The sequence below is a fragment of the Panthera onca genome, chromosome A1 (assembly GCF_046562875.1).
Source record: "Panthera onca isolate mPanOnc1 chromosome A1, mPanOnc1 haplotype 2, whole genome shotgun sequence".
Lineage (NCBI taxonomy): Eukaryota > Metazoa > Chordata > Mammalia > Carnivora > Felidae > Panthera > Panthera onca.
The window spans coordinates 70,241,925-70,266,151 of NC_138339.1; the positions used below are offsets into that span (position 1 = coordinate 70,241,925).

Genomic DNA, 24,227 nt, shown 5'->3' on the forward strand with positions numbered 1-24,227 from the left:
AATACTATTTTCTCAAGTTTGGCACAGAAGAAATTAGGCAAACTTATTGTTTCTAGCAAAGGTTACGTTTTCTAGGTGTATTTATTAGATTCTTAATCTCAGGCCCAGCTGTGTCAGGCATTGAATCATATCCTTCTTGGTATTGAAATTCATGCCCACAAATAGGTACCAATGACAATTTACTTCAGTTTTACAGAGAAGGACAAATGGAGGCAAATAAAGAACAGCAAAATTCCACACACATAAAACCTTGTTATGACAGTTTCTAATATTATGTTCACATTTTCAATGACAGGAGGCTATACAATGCTTAATATAAAGTGCAAGCTCTCAAGATAAATTTGTGAAGATGTTTTATGTTACACAGCATCTGAAAACCTAGTAAAGGAAAAAAGAGTCCCTAAATGAGAAGAGAGATATTAAATATGACCAGAAAACTAGTAAGGAAATGAGAAAAGAAAAATACATAATGGATTTTCAGAAGCAATTAATTTGACTGGTCATAAAATGAGCATTTAGCAAGTAGAAGATTGATTTCATCCTCAAAATTTATTCAAATTTATGAAGGGCAAGGAAGAGAAGGCCAAACTATATACATTCCCATTCACTTGACATAACAAAACACAGACCATTTGGCCTGAAGAGCCTAGAAGAAATTCAGTATTTTCCATGAAATTTGTCATTAATGTGAAGCTCCCTTTACATCATTTACCCTTGGAAGCTGATCAAGACAGAGTCTCGTATGTTCAGTTCAAGGTAATTACCACAAGAGGACTCCTTAATTTGAAATAGTCATTACTGCAATCTACAAGGCTTTGCAGGATTGGAACCCCACTGCCTCTCTAGCCCCATCTCCTCCTGCTCTCCCCTCCCCCTTACTACACCCACACTGCTCTTTATTCAACTCCCAAGTCTACAGTGCCTGTCCTCCACCTATCTATGTAGCTGGTTCTCCCCTCTCAACAGGCTTTCAATCAAATGCTCCACCCTACTGAGCCTTCTCTGGAGACTTTCTCTAGGACTTCAACCTCCACCCCTCCTCAATATTGCTATCCTCTTCCCTCTAGACTGCACTTTTCATGCCATTCAACATAATCTGTATTTTACTTTTTTATCTGACATATTTCTTCCCTCACTAGAATGTAAGCTTCACGAGAATGGGATTTTTGCTTTTTGTGGAGTCTTTCAGTCTGTTTTCTTCACTGTTGAATCCCCAGCACCTGGCATCCCACTGGGCATTCGGTAACTGTTGAGCATGAGTAAATAACCTAACAGAAAAATCTAGATTTAAATGAATAGCTATGGATAGAGGGATACACCTCAAATATTAAAGCAGAAGATTTTCATTTCTTCCACAAATTTAAGAAGAGTCCAGAGTTTGTCTGACTATCATTTCTGAATACAAAGGATAACTTACAACTAGAAAGGGATAACATTTACAAACTAAAGTGAGAAGATAGCATTGCAGTATCTTTGGCTAATGCTGACACGAGGCGTTTGTTTGGTTTCTACGTAAAATAGTCTGAGTATTTATGGCACTTCAAAGTAGAAAAAAACCCCAAACATTCACTTTTCAACTTTCATTGTAAATAAAATAAGTATTTTTTTTAAGAACTTTGATTCAACCAATTTTCAGTTGTCTTTTCAACTTGGAAAAATAGTCTGTGCCCTTCACTGTTTCAACAACTGTTTTCGTTATAACCCTGATAACAGGAAAAATCTCATACTAATAGGCACTTTCACATTCATATATGTTAAATAAGTTATAGGGGAAAACCTATTTATTTGTAAAGACAAAACATTATATGTAAATTTTTATTTTTTACTTCGGTTGAATTCTACAGTTTTACTAGTCCCAGCCACACTTCTAATATTTGCATCAAATATAAGTAGGCTTTTGATGTTCAAGCGAATTTTTGTTTTTAACATATATCTTTGAACTTTATCTGAGAATTTTAAGACTTTCCCATGTATAGTAACAAAAACTTAAAAATGATAAAAAAAAAAAAACAAAACAAAACTAGTTAAAGCTAATCAGTCCCTTAAAGAACCATTTATCCATGTGGAAGGATGCCTATGTATTCATCACCTCCACACTTTCCTTTCAATCATTAAATAACTTCAACTGCCATAAAGTCATTTTCAAAACAGTATCTACGACAAGAATATGGTTCAGAACACACTTTGTCCTGCTCACCAGGCTACCTGCCTCCTTGCAAGAGGTACTTATAGCTATCACTGTTATCAGATGCTTAGAACATAAAAAACATAGGAGCAATATTGCGCAGATGTACACAATCCATCTTTGGCTCAAACGTACCATGATAACTTAATGTCTGTTGTAACATACCAACCTTTTTCTCATTTCATTGATAAAAAAGGAAAATCTCTGTACACTTCTTCAGAATCACTCAAATCAAAAAGGTAATACAGTAGTGGTAAGAGTTATTATATATTTCAGGTTTTTCTCATATCCTTCTTCTGGGTTAATGTATTTAGCACTTAGCTCCACCTCAGGGGAAGAATATTCACTGCTAGAAGAAAGTGATATATCTGAAGAACAATAGGAAAATGCCAAAACCACATGTGTGGAATACTACTAGCTTATCAATTTATGTCACGTGTAAATAAAATTAGCTGATTCCCAAGGATGTTAGTGCTTTCAGCATCTGAAGAAATGGCCAGTTTATCCCATCTGCATTTGCTTTGGGGTATTAGGCAGCAAATGAAACACGAGGGCAAACCAGTGTATCATTTGGCTGAGAAAAAATATCAATTTAAAGATGTTATCTTTTCAAAAGGTTTTGGAAGTAGGTTACATTATATCAAACTATTATCTGTGGTATAAAATGGCAACAGAGAACATTTATTTTGTTTTTCATTAATGTGATATGCTTGAATTATAAAGTGAATGTCTAAGTTTAGATATAACATCAGTTAACATTTAAAAGAAAACTTCCTTATTTTCCCAAAGTGGAATTCACAATCCTCTAATTTATTAGACCAAATTCATACCAAAGTTATTTTTAAAGAGTATTCTGTTAATAGCTCCATACGTAAGTCCATAAAATTAGGTTCTTCTGTGGCAATTAACAAAAAATAATTCAGCCACTGAGTTGACATCTTATAATTTTTAGTAAATAAATACTTATTTGAGTATTACTATGTTGCTCTCTCCTTGAGCTCAAAATTTGCTGCTGTGAAGTGGTATTATTACACAACTGGTCATGGGTTAGAGCTTATGTAAGACCAAGTGCCAGTTCAGATTTTGAGGGCTCTCCTTTATGAGTGGTAGGAGCAATGTTCCTTAATCTTTTCTTGGCACAATTTACCTTTGTTACATTTATGATGAACAAAAGAAACAAATGCCAGGCAAGTATCCACAGCCAAAACACTGGGACTTTGTTCCCAATGAAGCAGGAACTGTCATTTTCAGGGACTACCATAATAACTTTCTATAGCTGTGATAATCACATGACTGAAATTGGTTCTGCTACATCATATACATATATAAAATGGTGTTTTGAATTGAAGGGGTAGTTTATTTTTAAGAAGAATTTAACCTCCCTAGGGGCGCCTGCGTGACTCAGTCGGTTAAATGTCCGACTCTTGATTTTGGCTCAGCTCATGTTCTTGCAGTCACAAGATCACAGCCCAGCCCTGGACTGCACTGACAGCGTGGACCCTGCCTGAGGGTCTCTCTGCCCCTCCCCTGCTCACGCTCACACACACACACACATTCTCAAATAAAACTTTTTTTAAAAGAATTTAACCTCCCAGCAAAATTTAGCGAAATTACTCACAGAAATTATCAACTGAAATGAATTAAAAGAAATTGTGACAGTGGAAATGTTTCTACTGAGATGTTAAAGACATTTAGGATATAAAATAATCACGCTAAGATTTCTAAGCCAAAATCTCTAGACCATATAAACTCCATGAACTCAATTCTTAAAAAAACACGTTATAGGGAGGAGATATATTTTGATGATGTCTAAACCTGGTAAAAATTCTTCAATAATTCTCAAAGTTTCAAACACATAAGTCATTTTAAAATTAAAATGACTTTGAGTACTGCCAAAGGGCAGCATCTGTATAAGCTATGGAATGTACCAGATAATGTAACATTCAATTGGTTCCAGAAAGTTCTGAACTCAGAGAGGAGATCCATGTCAGAAAGAAAGGGGCAGTTACAAGTCTCTAGGGAAAGAAAGTGGAGACTGACATTTTTTTAAGGCTTAATAAAATTAATCACCTCTACTCATGATGTGCAGAAACATTTTGCATTTAAAGGTTAAGGTGCTTAGTTTCCTCTTCATCTGGGTATCAGTGGCAGCCCTAATTCAATCACATAAGAAAATAAATGACACCTGCCTGGCCCATAAACATTACTTTAAGTAATGCTTGTCACTTAAAAAAAAAATTCTCTCACAATTTCCTTCATTTCAACTTCTAAGTAATAAACAACATGCTTACAAACTGTCTTTTTTAGCATATTAGAGCTTTTTGTTTTTAGTATTTCCTAGTGCCATTTAGAATTGCCTTTTGTTTGATTTTACTTATCCAGCAACCCATGAGCAAACAAGTAAATAAAGCATTTGTAATTCAAGAGATGATTCAAGTAAAGACAAGATCATCTTGGAGTATTCACTCTAAACTTCAATTCTCAAATGCTTCTAATCTCTTTAAACATTACTTTGGTTCAAATATATTTCAGATTTATGATTTCAAAGGGTTCAGTTATCTGACCAGAACAGGAGCATATTAAGTCTCTGCATAATGCAGTTTTGAAATGGCATGCATATTAGACACTAAGCAGTTATTAAATCTTGCTTTTAACCTACCAGTTTTCTAAATCTTTCCTCCACAAGCTTGATTCCCAGTAGAGAAAAAAGGAACTCCCAACAAAAATTTTCCTGTTTACTACAGTAAGCTATTTACTTATCTGTGCACAAGGCTGAGAAATTATGTAAGGGGGATTAATGTATTTGCCCATAGGGTATCTTGCATAGATGTTTAGCTTGAATTTTCATTTGTATTTTTAATTCGTAAAAGGATTATATATTTTGACCCACTTATAAATTGAATGATAAAACAAAACAGAGCATTATTTTCCTACTTGCTATTTAACTAATGTTGACAAGTCATTTTTACCTCTCTGAACTTCATTTAGTTTATTTATAAATGAAGATAACAATATGGCTGGTAGAATAAATGACCTAATATCAAAGTGCTTTTACAACTTTAAGATATTTTTTAAGCATAAGAAATTATATATTACTATGGTGCTTTTACAAGAATGAAAACTAGCTGGCTCTTTCCCCATAATACCTTTTATAAAGGAAGAAAAACACAGAAAAGTACTTTCTGAAGTAGTCTGAGAATTGAGGTTTCAACTTAAACATTTTTCTAACAATTACAATAATACAGCTTATTGCTAAAATTCAGAGGCCATTTAATCTAGCCACTTGAGTTTTACATAATAAAGATCAATGAAAGCTAAATATAAAACATATCAACAGAACAGTTACAAGGATGGAGAGAGAAGAACTGAAAACAAATGTTATACATCCTAATTTGTTCTCAGTCATTCCTATTTAGTACACCTAGGGTTAGGAGGAGAATTAGGGGCAGAGGCAGGTTCAGAGTTTGGGTTAGTTTTGGCTGGATTATAGCAGGCATTTTAAATAACCACTTTTTTCTCTTAGCCAATTGGAAAATAATAAAATTTATGGTAATAAAACAAAGTGGTCCCATGTGAAATATTTAGAGAGATATGTAATGTGTCTATATGTGTATTAACATAAAATCACAGTACATTAGTCCTTATACCAACCCTATTAATCTTACTTTATAGGCAGGAAAATTAAGGCACAGAAGTGTTAAGTAAGTTCAGCAAGGTCATATAAGACTGCCTAGCTCTTGGGCTTTTTTTGTTAAAGAGCCATTTATGAGTTCAGTTTATATACATAAAATTTGTCCATTTTAACGTATGATTCAATGAGTTTTGACAAATTCACAGGTGTGCAAATGTCACTACAATCCAGTTTGATACATTTTCATCATGCCAAAAAGTCTCTCATACCTGTATACCGTTGGCCTTTATTTTTTTTTTTTTTTTTTTTTTTTTTATTTTATTTTTGGGACAGAGAGAGACAGAGCATGAACAGGGGAGGGGCAGAGAGAGAGGGAGACACAGAATCGGAAACAGGCTCCAGGCTCCGAGCCATCAGCCCAGAGCCTGACGCGGGGCTCGAACTCACGGACCGCGAGATCGTGACCTGGCTGAAGTCGGACGCTTAACCGACTGCACCACCCAGGCGCCCCGCGTTGGCCTTTAAACATCAGGGCTTAGGAGCATCAATCCCATCCCAGGCGAAAATCTACTGGGAAATGTATTAATTTCCTAAGAACATAACAACTAATAGTCTACCATTGAGCAGAAACCTTACTAATGACATAAACAGTTGATTAACATGTTTTGCATGTTAAATGTACTAAATACTGTAGTTTTACAATAAAGCTAGAGAAAAAAACCTTATCATTAGGGAAAACACATTTACCATACTATAAAAAATATGTATAATAAATGGACCCACACAGTTCAAATCCATGCTGTTCAAGAGTCAACTGTATAGTCAATCCCATCAGAAAGCCCAGCCCCAGAAAACCACAATGCCTTCTCTGGCCATTTCAAAGAAATGGAATCATACAGCATGCAGTCTTCTGCATTGGATTTGTTTCAATTAGCATAACGTTTTTGAGGTTCATGCATACTGCAGCATGTATTAATTACCTCATTTCTCTTTATTACTTAATAGTATTTATACCGTTTGGATATGCTACATTGTTTTTCCATGGACATTTAGGTTATTTCTACTTTTTGGCTATTATAAACAATGTTGCTATGAACATCTACTTACAGTTTTTGTTTGACAAGTATTTTCAATTCTCTTGGGTAAATACCTAGGATTGAAACGCTTAATATATGTGGAACATTCATGTATAACTTCTAGAGAAACTGTAAACTTTCTTCCAAGAAAGCTGTATTATTTTATATTCCAGCACTAATGTATGAGGGAGTTGGTTTTTTCACACCCTCACCAACACTTATCAGAACTCAAGATCTCCACCACTACCCTCTCTGGCCTTTTACTGACCATGCACTTGTGTCACGGAATGCTGGACAGGACAGAGGAAGGAGCTAAGTGAATGAAGAAGGGAGGGAGACAGAGATCCCTATACTTTTTCAAAGACAACTATATCTATTTCAGATGATGAACCTACATTGACACATCACTATCCTCCAAAGAGTGTTACAATATTAGTTTAACAGCTAGCATTTTAATTTTAAACACTGGCAAACAAGTGTTTATTGTGACAAAGATGAAAAATACCATAAACATGTTAAAGGGTGCTTTTTATTTACTTTTTCTGGCTATATGGTTCTAGAAGCTAGAACATGCGGTATGATGTTGAAGTGGTAAATGCAGATAGAGGTTTTATTTCTTATATAAAGGAGGAAAGTATTCAGTCATTTACCATTAAGTATAATGTCATCTACAGGCTTTTCTTAGAAGCCCTTAATGTTGAGGAAGTTTTATTTCTCATGAGAGCATTCTTATCAGGAACACAGGTTTGATTTTGCCAATTTTTTGTATCTATTGAGATGATGATACTATTTTTTGTTTGTTTGTTTGTTAATGTGATGAATGGCATGGATTGGTTTTTGAAGGTTAAACCAACTTGCAGTTCTAGGATAAATTCTGCTTCAGTATGATGTATTTCTGTATATTGCTATATTGGCTTTGTTATAATTATGCTTAGGATTTTTATATAAGATCATGAGACATTACTCTGTAGTTTTCTTTTCCTATGATTTTTTTCTCTAGCTTTAGAATCAGGTAATGGTGGGGGCGCCTGGGTGGCGCAGTCGGTTAAGCGTCCGACTTCAGCCAGGTCACGATCTCGCGCTCCGTGAGTTCGAGCCCCGCGTCAGGCTCTGGGCTGATGGCTCGGAGCCTGGAGCCTGTTTCCGATTCTGTGTCTCCCTCTCTCTCTGCCCCTCCCCCGTTCATGCTCTGTCTCTCTCTGTCCCAAAAATAAATTTAAAAAAAAAAAAAAAAAAAAGAATCAGGTAATGGTGGTCTCAAAAAATGAGCTGGGAAGGAGTCTTGCTTTTTCAACTTTCTGAATGAGTTGGTATAGAAGTGGTGTATTTCCTTCTGAAAAGTGTAGTATAATTCACCAGTGAAGCCAGCTGGGCCTGGAGTTTTCTTTGAAGGATAGTTTCTTAATGACCAATTCTTTAAAAGAGAGGGGGATATGAAGATTGAAGGATTTGGTAGTTTTATCTTTCAGGAGATTTGTCCATTGCATCTAAGTTGTTTAATTTGTTTGCACAAACTTGGCCAAAATATTCCATTAATATCCTTTTGACATCTGTAGACTCTGTAGTGATGTCAGCTCTCATTTTTGATATTAGTAATTTGTGTCCTCTCTTTTTTCTTATCGGCCTATGTAGAGGTTTACTTTTATTGATCTCAAAAGACTAGCTTTTAGTTTCATTGACTCTGTGTTTTTCCCTTTTCATTGATTTCTGCTATTGCCTTAATTTTTTCTTTCTTCTACATACTTTGAGTTAACTTGGATTCATTCAACTTTTTATGGTAGAAATTGAAGTCATCACTTTGAGTACCTTCTTTTCTAATATAGACATATACTGTTAAAGTCGTTTCTCAAGTACTGCTTTATAGGCAGTATATAAATACTGAGATGTTGCGTTTTCATTTGCATTCAGGCTCAAAACACTTTGATTTCCACTCTGCCCCACTGGTTATTTAGATGCACATTGTGTAGTTTCCAAATATTTAGAGGTTTTTCAGAGATTTGTCTTTGAGCTCTATTTTTATTACATGTACATAATTTAAATACTTATAAATTAGTTGGGACTTGTTTTATAGTCCAGAATATGAACTATCTTAGTACATATTCTCTGTGTACTTAAAAGAATTGTATTTTCGGGTGATGATGTATGGAATGTCCTATTTATGTCAGTAGGTTAGGTTGACTGACAGTGCTTTTCAAATCTTCTATAACTTCCTTAGTGGATATACTTTTTAAATCAAATTTACTTTTAACGATCACTTACTATGGCATCACAAAAAAAGTAATACTCAGTGATAAGTCTGACAGAAGACAGAAAGTCCTCTATACTAAACTCTACAGAACTTAGCTTAGAGAAGTTAAAGATCTTACTAGCAAGATATACCATGTCCATGGGTCAGAAAACACAATAATGTTAATCCATCTATTTACCCCCAGTTGATCTACAGACTCAGTACAATACCAACCTAAATGCCAGCAAACCTTTATATAGAAACTCTTGAACTATAAAAGAACACTAACATTGATATGGAAATGCTAAGGGCCTCTAATAGCCCAAACGATGAAGAAACAAATTATAGCACTTACATTACCTGATTTCAAGACATTATAAAGCTACAGTAATTAAGACAGTGTTGTATTGGTATGAAGACAAACAAAAGAATCAACAGAAAAGAAGAGTCCAGAAAAAGACCTATACATAAAATTAAAATGAAAGTGCATGTAACAAGGTAGGTGAGGGAAACACCATAAGGGAAAAAAAGATAGTAATTTAAACAGATGGTGCTGGAAGAACTGCATATCCATATGTCAAAAATATAAACTTAAGCTGTTTTTCACAGCATATATAAAAATTAACTTGAGATGGATCACAGACTCAAATGTGAATTCTTAAACTATAAAACACATAGAAGTAAGCATAAAAGAAAACCTTTATGATCTTAGGATCGACAAAACTTTCTTCTATGTACCATGAAAAACATGATCTATGAAAGAAAAATTTGGTAATTTAAACTTTGTCAAAATTAAAAACTTCTGCTTTCCAAAAGACACTTAAGATAATGAATAGATATATCACAAACCAAGAGAAAATATTTGAAAAATAACATTTCTGATAAAGGATTGGTATCTAAAGTATGTTAAGAACCAAGACTCAATTGTAACAAACAACCCAATTTTTACAAATGGGCAAATGGTTTGAATAGACATTTCACCAAAGAAGGTACATGAATGGCAAATTAGCACATGAAAAGATGCTCAACATCTTTAGTCAGGAAAGACAAATTACATTAAGACATTTCTACATAAATATTAGAATGGCTAAAGACTGACCGGTCTGAACTGATGAAAAGAGAACACTGCTGCTGGGAAGGCAAACTAGTATAATCACTTTAAAAGGCAATTTGGCAGTTTCTTAAGTATTTAAACATGCATATTCCCTACTATTCATTCATCCCTTTCCTAGTACCTTCCCTAGAGAAATAAAAGCACAGGTCCATTACAAAGACTCGTACATAACTATTTTTAGCAGTTTCATTTGCAGTAGGCCCAGAAAAGAAACAACTCAAAAGTCTATCAGTAGCTGAATAGATAAACGGTGGTATATTCCTGAGGTCACTCTACTTAGCAATAAAAGGGAAACTATTGATACAAAATGGCTGAATCTCAAAATAATTATGCTAAATCAAAGAAACCAGACCAGAATAAAAAAAAAGTGTAGACTGTATGATTTCATTTACACAAAATTCTAGAAATACAAACTAATATAGCAACAGAAGGCAAATCAGTGATTACCTGAGACAGGGTGTAGAGAAGGGTATAACTAAGTCCATACACAGACAATCAAGTATCCTATAAAAGTTGTTATTGTATCAAAGTGGTTTTCAAAAAGAATGACAAATTATGCTTATTAAAAATTAGATATTGGACCCACATTTTCTCAAATAAATGAAGTAAACGTGACACTTCAAGGGGAAAAAAATGACAGGTTTTGTTGCCAGCGATAAAATCCAAACTTTACAGTGACAATTAAAATTTTAGAAAACACATATTTGTCACCATGTACTTGATAGCTTCCCATTATTTGTCTGATGAGACTACTGTTGACATTAATAAATGTGATCTTTTGATGTTATATAATGAATCATGTCACCTTTTTAAGGATCTATATATATAACCTGGTCACCTGATATATTCTAAATGATGAAGCATGATGCTACAGAATCATGCACACATAAAAGATACATTCAAATTCCAAGTTCAAGCAATGGAGTTAGTGTAAGAGAGTATGAAAAGTTTATCACTGTGGTTTCAGATTCCATGCTGCAACTAACCTATGAAAAATTTACCAAAATGTACTGTGAAGTAAAAATAGAATATGGCTTCCCAACAATCGCCTACCCTGAGTCCTGGATCATGTGAACACAGTTATCACTTCCCTAATTATGTTGTCATATGGCATTCTCTTCTTTCAAAAAAGGAGAGAATATTCTCCAGCTGATAACACAAGAGTAAGTTTAAAAAAATCAAAAACACTTGAAAGATATGACTATGCTGAGTCTGAAGATGGAGGGACCACGGGAAAAACAGTGTAGAAACCTTAAGGAGACGAGAGATGCCTTCAGCTGACAGCACGCAATAAAAGCAACTTAGACCACTTCTCAGCTGCAAGGAACAGGATTCTGCCACAACAGAGGCAGGTTAGTAGTCAATTCCTCCCAGTGACTCCAGATAAGAACTCAGCCTGAAATCCCGATTTTGGGCTTTGTGATACCCTGAGCAGTTAACCCAATCAATATTGCCTATGCTTGTGATCCATAGAACTGTGAGGTAATAAATGCATGTTGATTAAAGCTGCTAGGCTGTGATCATTTGTTATGCAGCAATAGAAAGCTAATACATTTATTATAAATCAAAATGCACATATACTTGCAACCAACAATCCCATTGCTGAAAATGCACCCTATATAGTTCAAAATGATTACATTATTAGTCCAAATATATTCATTCAACGTTGATATATATATCGCACACACACACAGTCTCCCTAAGTAGAAGACTGATTAAATTACATAAATCCATACAATGGAATATTCTGAAACCATTACAAAAAAAAGATATAACTACATGGATAAATATCAAACAATGAGACCCTAAGTTATACTATTAAGAGAAAAAAGATCTGAAAAGTTTAAGAGTATGTTTTTATACATTAAACATTTTCCTGGAAACACACACATATACTTAGTTATCAACTAGCTTTGAGACAGGCTTAGATTATTAAGTGGGAGATCTTCATTTTTAATTTTCTATTTTCCATTACGCTTTCAATTTTCTAATGGGGCTTATTATTCTTATTCTTTCAAAAACATCAATATAAGTTATTTGTCAGTGTCAGATGAACACTTCCCTGGCACTCCTGCAATGCTATATTCTTTTGTTCAACTTGTACCTGCTATCTGGCATTTGTCATCCATGCTAAGACCAAGATCACTTTTCCTCATCAACTCAGCCCCACCTTTCAAATCTCAGTTTCTCAGAGACATCCCCTATTAACTGGGGACTTCATGTATGTGATTTTTTTTTTTTTTTTGAGACAGAGACAGACAGAGCATGAGTGGGGGGAGGGGCAGAGAGAGAGGGAGACACAGAACCTGAAGCAGGCTCCAGGCTCTGAGATGTCAGCACAGAGCCCAATGTGGGGCTTGAACTCATGAACCGCGAGATGATGACCTAAGCGGAAGTCGGACAGTCAACCAACTGAGCCACCCAGGCACCCCATGATATTATTTAATTAAAACTATAAGCTATTCAATTGTTTTCAAAATTTTAGACTGTACTCTAACATTTTTCCTAACTATATTGAAATTACTTATGATATAGATCATAAATAACATACAATGTATATAACAGTGCTATCTTGATGAGGACCAAGATGATGATAATCCTAAATCCTGCAGTTATATGGTAATATCAAGAACTACTACATAGTAGGCAAACCAGTGTGATAAAAATGCGACTAACTATCCTTAAATAATAGCAGAATTGTGTGAGCAATATTTAATGGGCAATCTGTAATATCAGGTTTATCTAATGTATATTAAAGTTAGAAATATTTTTCATATTCCTTTAAGTTTCTTTTAAAATGCATAAATACTAGTTAAAGCAAATATTTATTATTAAATATTATATTTATAAATTTTACCAAGATCAAATTTTACCTCTAATGAAATTTTCTACAAGATGATATACAGTGAAAGTAACTTAAAAATACACTCTGTAAGTTCAAAGTTATCCTTGCTTGTTGGCAAAAGTGGTTAACCACAAGACCCAGAGGTGTTCAAAGTCACCATAAAGAAATATAGGAAAAATTCCTCAACAGATTAATTTTTCTTTGTTCACTTATGAAAGATGTTCATAGTTGATAAGGGATTCAAAGCACTATGGAATTTTATATGCAGCCAAACAAGAGGATGTGTGGTATTGTACTTGGAAAATAATATACAATGAACAAGATAGAAAATAGTACTATCATTGTTATAAAGTTAAACCAAGTAGACTATTTTTATAAACAGGTCTTCTAACAAAAACATACCTAACTAAATTCCATGTGTAATTGCACGATAATAATATATCTCCCCCCCAAAAAACAGGTGGATGACATTTTCTATATAACAGCAAAGTATTAAAGACTATAAAAATATTGGGCATATACATAGCTCTTTGTCATCAGGAAAACGTTAAACAGAATTGCTGAAAACTTTACAAGGAGAAATCAAAGAGACTGAACATATAAAAATAATAAAACATGACATTACAACATCATCGAGGAAACCTCTAAAATCATTACCTGGAACCAGTTCCATAATGATGTAGATAGGCTGTCTTTGTGTGCAAACGCCTATAAGTTTGACAATATTGGGATGATCGTATTGCTTGAGAATTCTGGATGAAAAAAGTTTGAGAACAGTTATCATTTAAATAAAAAAGCATTGATTTATGATCATCAACAGCATGCCCAAGTAGAATATACTTTAGTCAATATAATTCTCTTTTTAAAGCTTCAATATGAAACCAAATTATAATTGATGGATGTATACAAGTTTAAATAAATATTAGCAAACTATAGGTAAAAGGAATCAATTCTCCTTAATTCAATATTCGTTTAAAAATTATTATCCACTCTGAGTAATAATCATGCTAAACCTGAACATCTTACTTAGTCCCAAACATTACACTCCCTTCCAAGTATCTGGTTTTAGCCACTACCACAAAAGCATAACTGACAAGCATTTAGTGGACCAGAATTGTAAGCTGCTAGGTTGGCATCTTTTTGTTTTGTTTTTATGTACACACTTGATTGAAAATACATAAATAAGAATTCAATTCATATTGGTAAATTTTATAGGCTGATCATCTCATTAGATTTTGTAAAATACTATCTTGATTATAGCGATCAATTTCAAAATAGTAAAAATTCAAGTATTGAGAAAGTGGACTACAGGTTCAAAAATAATTTAGTAACAGTTTCAATATACACTGAAGCTGAAAAAAGGGGACTTTGTTTGGATAAAGGCGAAATTTCATCAGAGGGCTATAAAAATAGCACAGACTCATCCATAGGACTCCAAGCATGAGTTAAAATAAATTAGATTCCCTCAAAGGCCCATCTACGCTGAATATTTCTATTACCAAATCGTATTCCATATTATCCTACTGACATAGTTATAAATTCACTCATATTTGAAAAATGCAGTTTCCTAAGAGAATGAAAAAATCACTATTGAGAGAAAGAAAAAAAAGTTCATATATGTTTTGTATAAGCCCAACTAAAGCAGAGATAACTCCAAGAAAAATGCCTTAGATTGAAAATATATAATAATGACTTATAAGTGAAAAAAGATAAGAGTAGAAAAAATTCTAGAGATGAGGAAAATATTCTGTCACTCACCTTGAGCTTTCAGCTTCTATGAAGAATTAAAAACGAAGTCTTAGAATGTTTGACCCTAATCCAAAGTGTCATTTCTTAGGTTAGAAACTGCTTAGTAAAGAAATTCCACAAAATAGCCAGCATGGACTCCATATTAAATATCTAAATATATAGTTCTATCATCTATTAAATGACACTTGGGAATGTGCATAGATACAATTCTCATTTTTAACATAAAACTTTGTAATTCTACTTGAGAAAATGGATTTTTCCACTTTAGAAAATTTAATACTTTATTTTTCAATAAAACAGTCACAATTTAGAAACCAAGAAAACTAGCTTTAAAAAAAATAATGTAATATATAACCTTGTACCTTAATACCACCTATAAAATAATCAGCCTATGAAATACAAGTCTGATAGCATGCCTTTATCATACCATATTTTCAACCTACCAGTAATTGACATTAAAAAAGCTTACATCTTTATTCTCTAGATCATATTTAACAAGCGCACCAACTAGGTTAATCCATTGCTAGCAATATTCACTTTTAGATGCTGAATGAACAAACATCCATGAAAATGTTCCATCCTATGGCACTTAGTTCTCTCATTGCCATAAGCTTAGTTCTTTTACAGCACTTTATAGAAACCTCAATTTTATACGTTACGCCATGATAGACAGACACACACACAACACACACACACACACACACACACACACAACACACACACACTTTCCCTTTCTCCCTTTACAGCACATGGATCCATGTATCTTCCTTCTTTCCCATCCATATATCCATGCATCTCAGAGAGTCCATCCTTATTTTGTCCAAAACATTTTTCCATTTGTTTTGTACTGTGTTGTGGGTTTTACTGCTAACAGAATACTATTAACCACACACAATACAGGAGTATTAGAACATTAACTTTTAGCTAATAGAAAAAAAGAGAAGACAATTATCCTAGAAGATTAGAAAAGAAACAATGTACAAATTTTGGAACAAATGCCCAACAAGGAGTTGAAGAAGAAATCTGAGGTTCTCAGAAAAGAAAGGTAACAGCTCAGAAAAGACAATCAAGAGAAAACACTAAGGAGGGTTGTATAGATATAATTATATATATCTAAATGTATTTACATCAATTGTGTATTTTGTATATGGACTAAAATAATATTTTTATTATAAAGACAATCACATTGCACATGTACATACATAAATGTATGTATATGTGATAAAAGCAAAAAACACTGCAATATTCCAATACTGAAGAATACTCACTGTTTTTTAGCATCTGGTTCTTTTGACCATGATTGCATAAATATTCTATAGTCCAACTAAAAACAAATAAACTTTTTGTTTCTATACTGTGTAACTGCTTACTTGTGAGGGTTTGGAAAGTGCTTCCTTCTACTTCAGTAAATCATAATTTAAGATAATCCCAAACTTCGTATTTCAATGTTGTAATAGTAACTTATAAGCACGTGTTTAATATTACTTCAGCAAACTCACTTGGCTTCTTGTAAAAATTTTATTTTCAGTTCCTGAGGAAGGTCTTCTTTACATGTTTTAACAGCAACAGCGGTTTTATCCTTTAATATGCCCTTATATACTTCACCAAAATTCCCCTGAAAATACAAATACATGTACTGTTTAGGGTGTAAGACTGCCACGTAAATCTCTGCAAAATACAAGGTAAACATGAAATGATGCATTTTGAATTAATCAAAGTATTCTTTTAGCTTTATTCAGAGTTTTAAGTAGACATAAAAGATGGGAAATGTTACTCTTGTCAATCCTCCAACTTTAAAAATATTACCCGACCCACCTACCCTTTGGGGGATTGAAGCATGAGGAGAACTGAAAAGGAAAATCAGGGAAAAAATTGGAACAGGATAAAAAGAGAAACTCAAGTTGAAACCATCAGAAAGACATTGTTTCCTGCCTCCTAGTTCTCTTTACCCCCAATCTCTAAATGTTATTAGATTAAGAAGTTAACCATTAATGTTTCAAGACAAAGCAAAGATTCCATGAGGTGGCTGTTGCTATGGATCCACACAGTCAAATGTCAGCTGAAGAGCGTAAGGCAATAGGTAAGAGGCAATTGAACCAGGCCCACTAGTGACTGTCACCCGTCAGCAGACTGTCAGTCTCTGAAAGGTACCAAGGAAGAGGAAGTGCTTATCCAAATGCCAGTGTCACCCATGTTGGGTTTCTACCAAATGTAGAAATCCCTAACTTTGTTCTAAGTCTCTAACATATTTTGACTTTTATGTGCATTATTTCAAGTTTGAAGTCATTTTTTTTTTAATTTTTAAGATGAAACAAAATATTACAAGGATGAGCTATAGAGCTAATCCAACAGCTATTTCTTAGTACTCAAGTTTTTAGGTATGCATATGTATTTTTTACATAACTCTAATCCTAATATGCAAGCATTATAATAAGCTTCAATGCTATTGTCGAACAATAAGTAACTGAACTAGGGGTCTGCTAATTATTGGGTTTAAGGTCTCAGATCAATGTAACTCTTTTTTTTTTTCAATTTACATCCAAATTAGTTAGCATATAGTGCAACAATGATTTCAGGAGTGGATTTCTTAATGCCCCTTACCCATTTAGCCCATACCCCCTCCCACAACCCCTCCAGCAACCCTCAGTTTGTTCTCCATATTTATGAGTCTCTTCTGTTTTGTCCCCCTCCCTGTTTTTATATTATGTTTGCTTCCCTTATGTTCATCTGTTTTGTATCTTAAAGTCCTCCTATGAGTGAAGTCATATATTTGTCTTTCTCTAACTAATTTCGCTTAGCATTAATACTCTCTAGTTCCATCCACTTAGTTGCAAATGACAAGATTTCATTCTTTTTGATTGCCGAGTAATACTTCATTGTATATATATATCACATCTTCTTTATCCATTCATCCATCGATGGACATTTGGGCTCTTTCCATACTTTGGCTATTGTCGATAGTGCTGCTATAAACATTGAGGTGCACGTGTCCCTTCGAAACAGCATACCTGTATCCCTTGGATAAATACCTAGTCATGCAATTGCTGGGTCATAGGGTAGTTCTATTTTTAATTTTTTGAGGAACCACCATACTGTTTTCCAGAGTGGCTGCACCCAAGAGATCCTCTTTCTCCGCATCCTCGCCAACATCTGTTGTTGCCTGAGTTATTAATGTTAGCCATTCTGATAGGTGTAAGGTGGTATCTCATTGTGGTTTTGATCTGTATTTCCCGGATGATGAGTGATGTTGAGCATTTTTTCATGTGTCGGTGTGCCAGCTGGATGTCTTCTTTGGAGAAGTGTCCATTCATGTCTTTTGCCCATTTCTTCACTGTATTATTTGTTTTTTGGGTGTTGAGTTTGATAAGTTCTTTATAAATTTTGGATACTAACCCTTTATCTGACATGTCGTTTGCAAATATCTTCTCCTATTCTTCTGGTTGCCTTTTAGTTTTGCTGATTGTTTCCTTCACTGTGCAGAAGCTTTTTATTTTGATGAGGTCCCAATAGTTCATTTTAAGATCAATGTAACTCTTAACCAATAGTTCAAGGTGTGTAAGTTTTATGTATTAATAAATTGAAAATTATGAAAATGTTTTAATAAAGTATTTTATATATGTACATATATTTACGTCCAATTTCTGTCAGCAAAGTTTCATAGCATTTTTTTTCTTTAAAAATTTTAATTCCAGTGTAGTTAACGGTGTTATATTAGTTTCAGGTTTACAATATGGTGATTCAGCAATTCCAAATATTACTCAGTGCTCATCATGATACATCTACACTCTTAACCCCCTTCACCTATTTCACCCATTCTCCCCATTCACTGCCCTCTGGTAATGATCTGTTTGTTCTTTATAGTTAAGAGTATTTTTTGGTTTGCCTCTTTTTTTGTTTGTTCATGTGTTTTGTTTCTTAAATTCTACACATAACTGTAATCATATGGTATTTATCTTTCTCTGACTTATTTTGCTTAGCATTATACCCTTTGGATCCATCCATGTTGTTGCAAATGGCAAGATTTCATTCTTTTTTATGGCTGAATAATATTCCATTGTGACTGTGTGGAGGCTGCTTGAGATTTCTCTCTCTCTCTCTCTCTCTCTCTCTCTCTCTCTATCTCTCTCCCTGTCTCCCTCCCTCCCTCCCTGTCTCCTTCTCTTTCTGGCCCTCCCTCATTCATGCACACGTACACATATTCTCTCTTTTCACTCTCTCAAAATAAATAAACTTTTAAAAATGATTAAATTTATTTAAACTGACACCATACTACGGTCTTGTCATTGAAAAAATATTATTCTTTGAAATGGCCCTAGTAAGGAGCTAATGGTTAAAATCCTTTCCTAACATACCATACATATTTCACATAGTAAACTAAACATAAACATAACTGAAATATTTCTCTTTAACTGAAAATATTTTTGCTTAGTACTCAAAAAGCAGTCCTTATCAACCCATTCTATTTTAGTAAATGGTTTAATTTTACAATATTTTAGTTGTGTTTTCAAGAAAATTTAATTTCCTTGTAATAATTTTTGGCCCAATTATTGCTACTGACTTACTGACCTAAAGTAATGGAAAGAAGGAATACTTCCTTAGGAATGATGAACACATCACAAATGAAATAAACACATCAGCTACTGCTTTTGACTTGAGATTCTTTAGAATTTACTTACAAAGTAATTATTAGCAGTCAATAGAAACTGCTTTCCAACAGCAATTTAATTCTTCCATTTGGAAAGGATATTTTAAAATAATATGAAGAATCCTGCAAAGTGGATTACTTCACTAGGGATTTACTTTCTCAACATATTCACAGCTAAAAAAAAATAAGGATTGTCAACTCATCAGTTGATATTTGAATAAAAAAATTAATAATCATTTATTTCTTTATTTAAAATGCTGAGCTCTAAGTCTAGTATTGATCAAATACATGCATCACAGTTTTCTCCAAACATCTGAATTTTATACTATTTTTCGCATTGCACTGTAAGCCTATACTGAATTCAAACTTTCAAAACAAAACAGCACTAATTAATTCATTGACAAAGTCATATTTATCCATTAGAACTCAATCATAAAAAAGCTATTAATAAATTTGCAAATAGCCCATTTGATTAATGATTATAAAATGTCTGCCATTATTATTAAACATAATACACTTTCATCTGGCCTATGAGTTGGAAGAAACTTCAAACTAGTCTGGAAAAAAGGGACTTTCATCATATATAGCTACCTTCTCTGACCACTACCAGAGCTGGCTATAAAATCAATCTTTATATTGAAATATGTCTTATCCACATAATTATTAGATTGAAATAATGTATCTAGTGTTGTCACATAGTGAGATTCTATACACAATCCTGAAACCCTCAAGAGCAGTAAGTCACTTTTCTTGAACTATCATGTATAACCAGACACAAATGGAACAAGCCTACTGAGTGTTTAAACTTTTATTACATCACAGCTTCTTTTCCAATCTCAGATCACTAGTTTTGGCTTTACCACACTGCAATAAAATCATTACAGCTTTTAGTTCTTCCAGAGAAAAACATACATATACTATTTTAAAAAGCCAAGAATCATCCTTAAACTTTTCAAAGATTTTCCCCTTTTTATTTCAGTGACCATCACAGTATTTGTAACAGATGTGGTATAGTGTTATTCTAGGTTCCTGTGAGAATGTGCCTTGCTGTGTGCTAGAATGGAAGAAAAGCTTTGAAGAAAATGAAGAAGTCTGTAGAGTACACAGACACTGTAAGCTCAGCTGACTACATACCTTGCCCAGTAGTTCTCCCAACGTGACATCTTCATGATTGAGAACCCATTTCTTATCCTAGGGCAAAGAAAAAGAACAATTTTTTTTAGCCCAACCAAGAATACGTTTCCTGTAAGATGCATTTGAGGCAATAGCAAAGAGAACTAAGGAGTATTTTATTCAGACCATTAAATCAACAGCACACTAACAAGTTGTAACTTTAAGAGGGTATAACACAGACAGATTTAAGAAATGTTACTCCATCATAGGATTTAAAAATTCTACATTATTGCTAACTTCTATCACAAATCTCAGCCCTCAAAATGATAGTATTCCTGTATCTAGAACACAGCACGCCCTTTCCTCCCACCATCAAGTTTAGGCTCTGCCTTAATTGGTCATTTTACAACAGTTGTGTCATAAATATATGAGGGAATATTATCATATAATGCAAAATGTCCAATTCCCAATAGATTACAGAAAATTACATTACTAACAGCTAATTTTTCCACATGTAAAGTGGCCATGAGTTATAGCTGTCTCTGCAACTGCATATAGTCCCTTATCTTTCCCAAGTACTTTCTCATAGTATAATAAAGCAACAAACATTAATTCCAGTATCCCTAGGGTACACAAGCTTAGTAATGCAAACATGCCACTATAAAAGAACACCCTATTATCTAATCTCAAGAACTAATTGCTACTTAGGGAACACTTTATCGTACAAATCTCAGCTAGGAAACTACACAATACCATAGATTAAAAGACACCCAAATTTTTTAAAAAGAAAAATCAACAAGGAATGAAGCAAGAAAGAAGGAAAGAGAGGAAGATATGATGGAGAGGCAGGAAGGAAAAAAAAGTATGGGGGGAAGAGAGAAAGAGGAAAAAAAAAGAAAATCCTAGAATGATATATTTTCTTCATAACTTGTTTTTTTATTAAATATTAAAGTATAGTATTCACCCACTGTACAGACTGAAATGTAATATGACCTACAGAATGAGTTTTAACAAGTCACCGCACATCTTGAAGTGAATGTCTACCCCTAGTTTAAAAATATTCTGGACAGCTATTTCCAAAACACCATGTGACAAACACAACCACCACTCTCTGATAGGTCAGCAAAGAGAACATTGACTTTTTTCAGTTTACATGTATAGTCTTTCAATCTAAATATAAAGCTAGAGCTATAAAGGACCTGGAAAAAATACATAGGAGGATAGCTCCATGACGAAGACAGTAAGCAAAGTTTCTTAGGGCACAAAAGCATTAACTATAAAATTCGTCAAAATTTCAAACAAAATTATAAAACAAAAAATTATCAACAAAATTATAAAAATTCTTCCCAAGGCCATCATTTGAAAAATAAAACGGCAAACTATAATCTGGGAGAATTTTTGCATTACATCTATCTAACAAGTAATTTTTTTGTAGAATATATAGAGAATTCATACCTCAGTAACAAGTTAAGAAAAACCCAATTTTAAGAAACTGGATAAAAATCTGTAATAGCCAAATTATGGAAACAGCCCAAGTCTCCATGGACTGATGAATGGATAAAGAAGATGTGATACACACAGGCTCATGCGCGCACACACTAGAGTATTACTCAGCCACAAAAAAGAATGAACTCTTGCCATTTGCAATGATGTGGATGGAACTAGAGAGTATTATGCTAAGCAAAATTAAGTCAGAAAGACAAACACCATATGATTTCACTCATGTGGAATTTAAGAAACAAAACAAATGAACAAGGGAGGGCAGGGAGAGAGGGAGGCAAACCAAGAAACAGACTCTTAATTATAGAGAACAAAATTAATGGTTACCAGGGGGGAGGAAGATGGTGGGACGGGTGAAACAGGTGATAGGGATAAGGAGTACAATTGTTATAAGGAGCACTGCTTGTTGTATGGAAGTATTTAACCACTATATTGTACACCTGAAACTAATATTACACTGTATGTAACCAACTGGAATTTAAATTAAAAACTTCTAAAAAAAAATTGGGTAAAAAAAATCAAAAGAAGATGCACAAATAGTAAGTTCATCAAAAATGACATTATGTGTCAGGGACATAAAGCTACAAACCACATTAAGATGCCACTTCACACCCACTTAGAAGACTAAAATTCAAAAGATTAACAGTATCAGAAGATGTGAGGATGCGGAACAACTGGAATACTGACTCATACATTGTTAGTTAAGGATTTGGAATGGAATAGCCATTTTGGAAGACAATTTGGCAGCATCACATCAAAAGGAGAATGGATAAACAAATTTTGGTATAATCAGGCAATTAGTTACTATTCAGCAACAATTTACTACAAATGCATCCAACAGAGCATTTGTACAACATTTTGCCAAGCTAATAAGGCCAAATATACTTTATATACATGGCATAAATAAAGAGTCCACTTATATAAATTGTTAGAAATGGGCAAATCTATAATGCTATAAATCAGAGCAGTAGTTGCCTAAGGCAAAGGTTGTGGAAGATTGCCAAGAAAAAGGAATTCTGGGAGTTTATGAAAATAATTTACTGATATTTCATTGAATACATTTAAAACCCGTGAATTTTGTTGCATGTAAACTATTTCCATGAAGCTGATTTTTTTTAAATGAGAAATGTAAAAAAGCAATTATTTCAAAAATGCTACTTTCCATTTGAACAGTACTTTTGGGTTAATTTCCCCTTTACAGATACTATCAAAAATATACTATCTAAAGAATGTTGTCTGGCAGGCAGAAGAGTTATTATTTTAAAGTTGCAAAACTGATTGGTTGAGAGCTTTTTCATTTCAAATAATGGTAAAATACATGGATCACCCAACTCTCCCCTCAACCACTGAAAAAGCTGGATAAAATAGGAAGAACAAAAACGAAAAAGTCCCAAATTTTTGTTCCAGAAGCCTGAAGAGCTAGTGAAATAGTTAAGCATTGAGTGGCTAAATGGACATGAAAAAAAGACCAAAAGTCAAGTTAGATTAAGAAAAGTTAAATTTAGGTTAAGAAAGCACCCAAAATTCAGACCTTCTGGACTACCTTTACCTTAAATTCATATGTTGATTTTGAAAGCAGCAGCCAATACGCTAAAAAGCAAAAAACAAAGCACACACATACTGGAGGAAGTTCTTTAGCCAGAAGGCATAAAGGAAGAAAAACAAAAATGGTAAAAACCTAAGTCAATGTAACAGAATTTTCTTCTCTTGCACTCTTTAAAATGTGCTCGACAAACAGAAAGTTATAACATTTTCTGATGAGTTTTGACTCAGATATAATACATATGAAAAGTACACCAAAGAGGAAAAGGTATACAGATCCATACTGTGATAAAGTTTCTGCATTCCACTTGAAATGTTAACGTATTGATTCTTTGTAAACTGTGAAAAGTTAAATGTTTTTGAGCAACCACTTAAAAAAAGAATAAAAGTACAAAGCTACATAATCAAAACTACAAGAGAAAAATTTAATGGGATAGTAAAAACTGTTCAAATAACTCAAAAGGGAAGGTAAGGGAAAAAGTGCAACAAACAAACAAAAAGAACAAAATATAAAACAGAAGCCCTAAATCCAAACATAATGACAAACATAAATTTTCTAAATACACCATTTAAAAGACAGATTTTAAAAAGAATCTTAAA

The 24,227-nt window shown here is 33.6% G+C and overlaps 1 protein-coding gene across 4 annotated transcripts in view; it reads right to left on the reverse strand.

Annotated features, from left to right (window-relative positions):
• The window catches only part of FER (FER tyrosine kinase), a 439,195-nt gene that overhangs the window by 142,418 nt on the left and 272,550 nt on the right, over positions 1-24,227 (reverse strand). For all 4 annotated transcript variants that reach the window (XM_078447626.2, XM_078447631.2, XM_078447633.2 and 1 more), the window contains 3 exons: positions 20,607-20,663; positions 16,327-16,442; positions 13,736-13,830 (listed from right to left, as the gene is read on the reverse strand). In XM_078447626.2, coding sequence (XP_078303752.1) covers positions 13,736-13,830; positions 16,327-16,442; positions 20,607-20,663 — 268 coding nt within the window. The remainder of the gene's footprint in view (positions 1-13,735; positions 13,831-16,326; positions 16,443-20,606; positions 20,664-24,227) is intronic.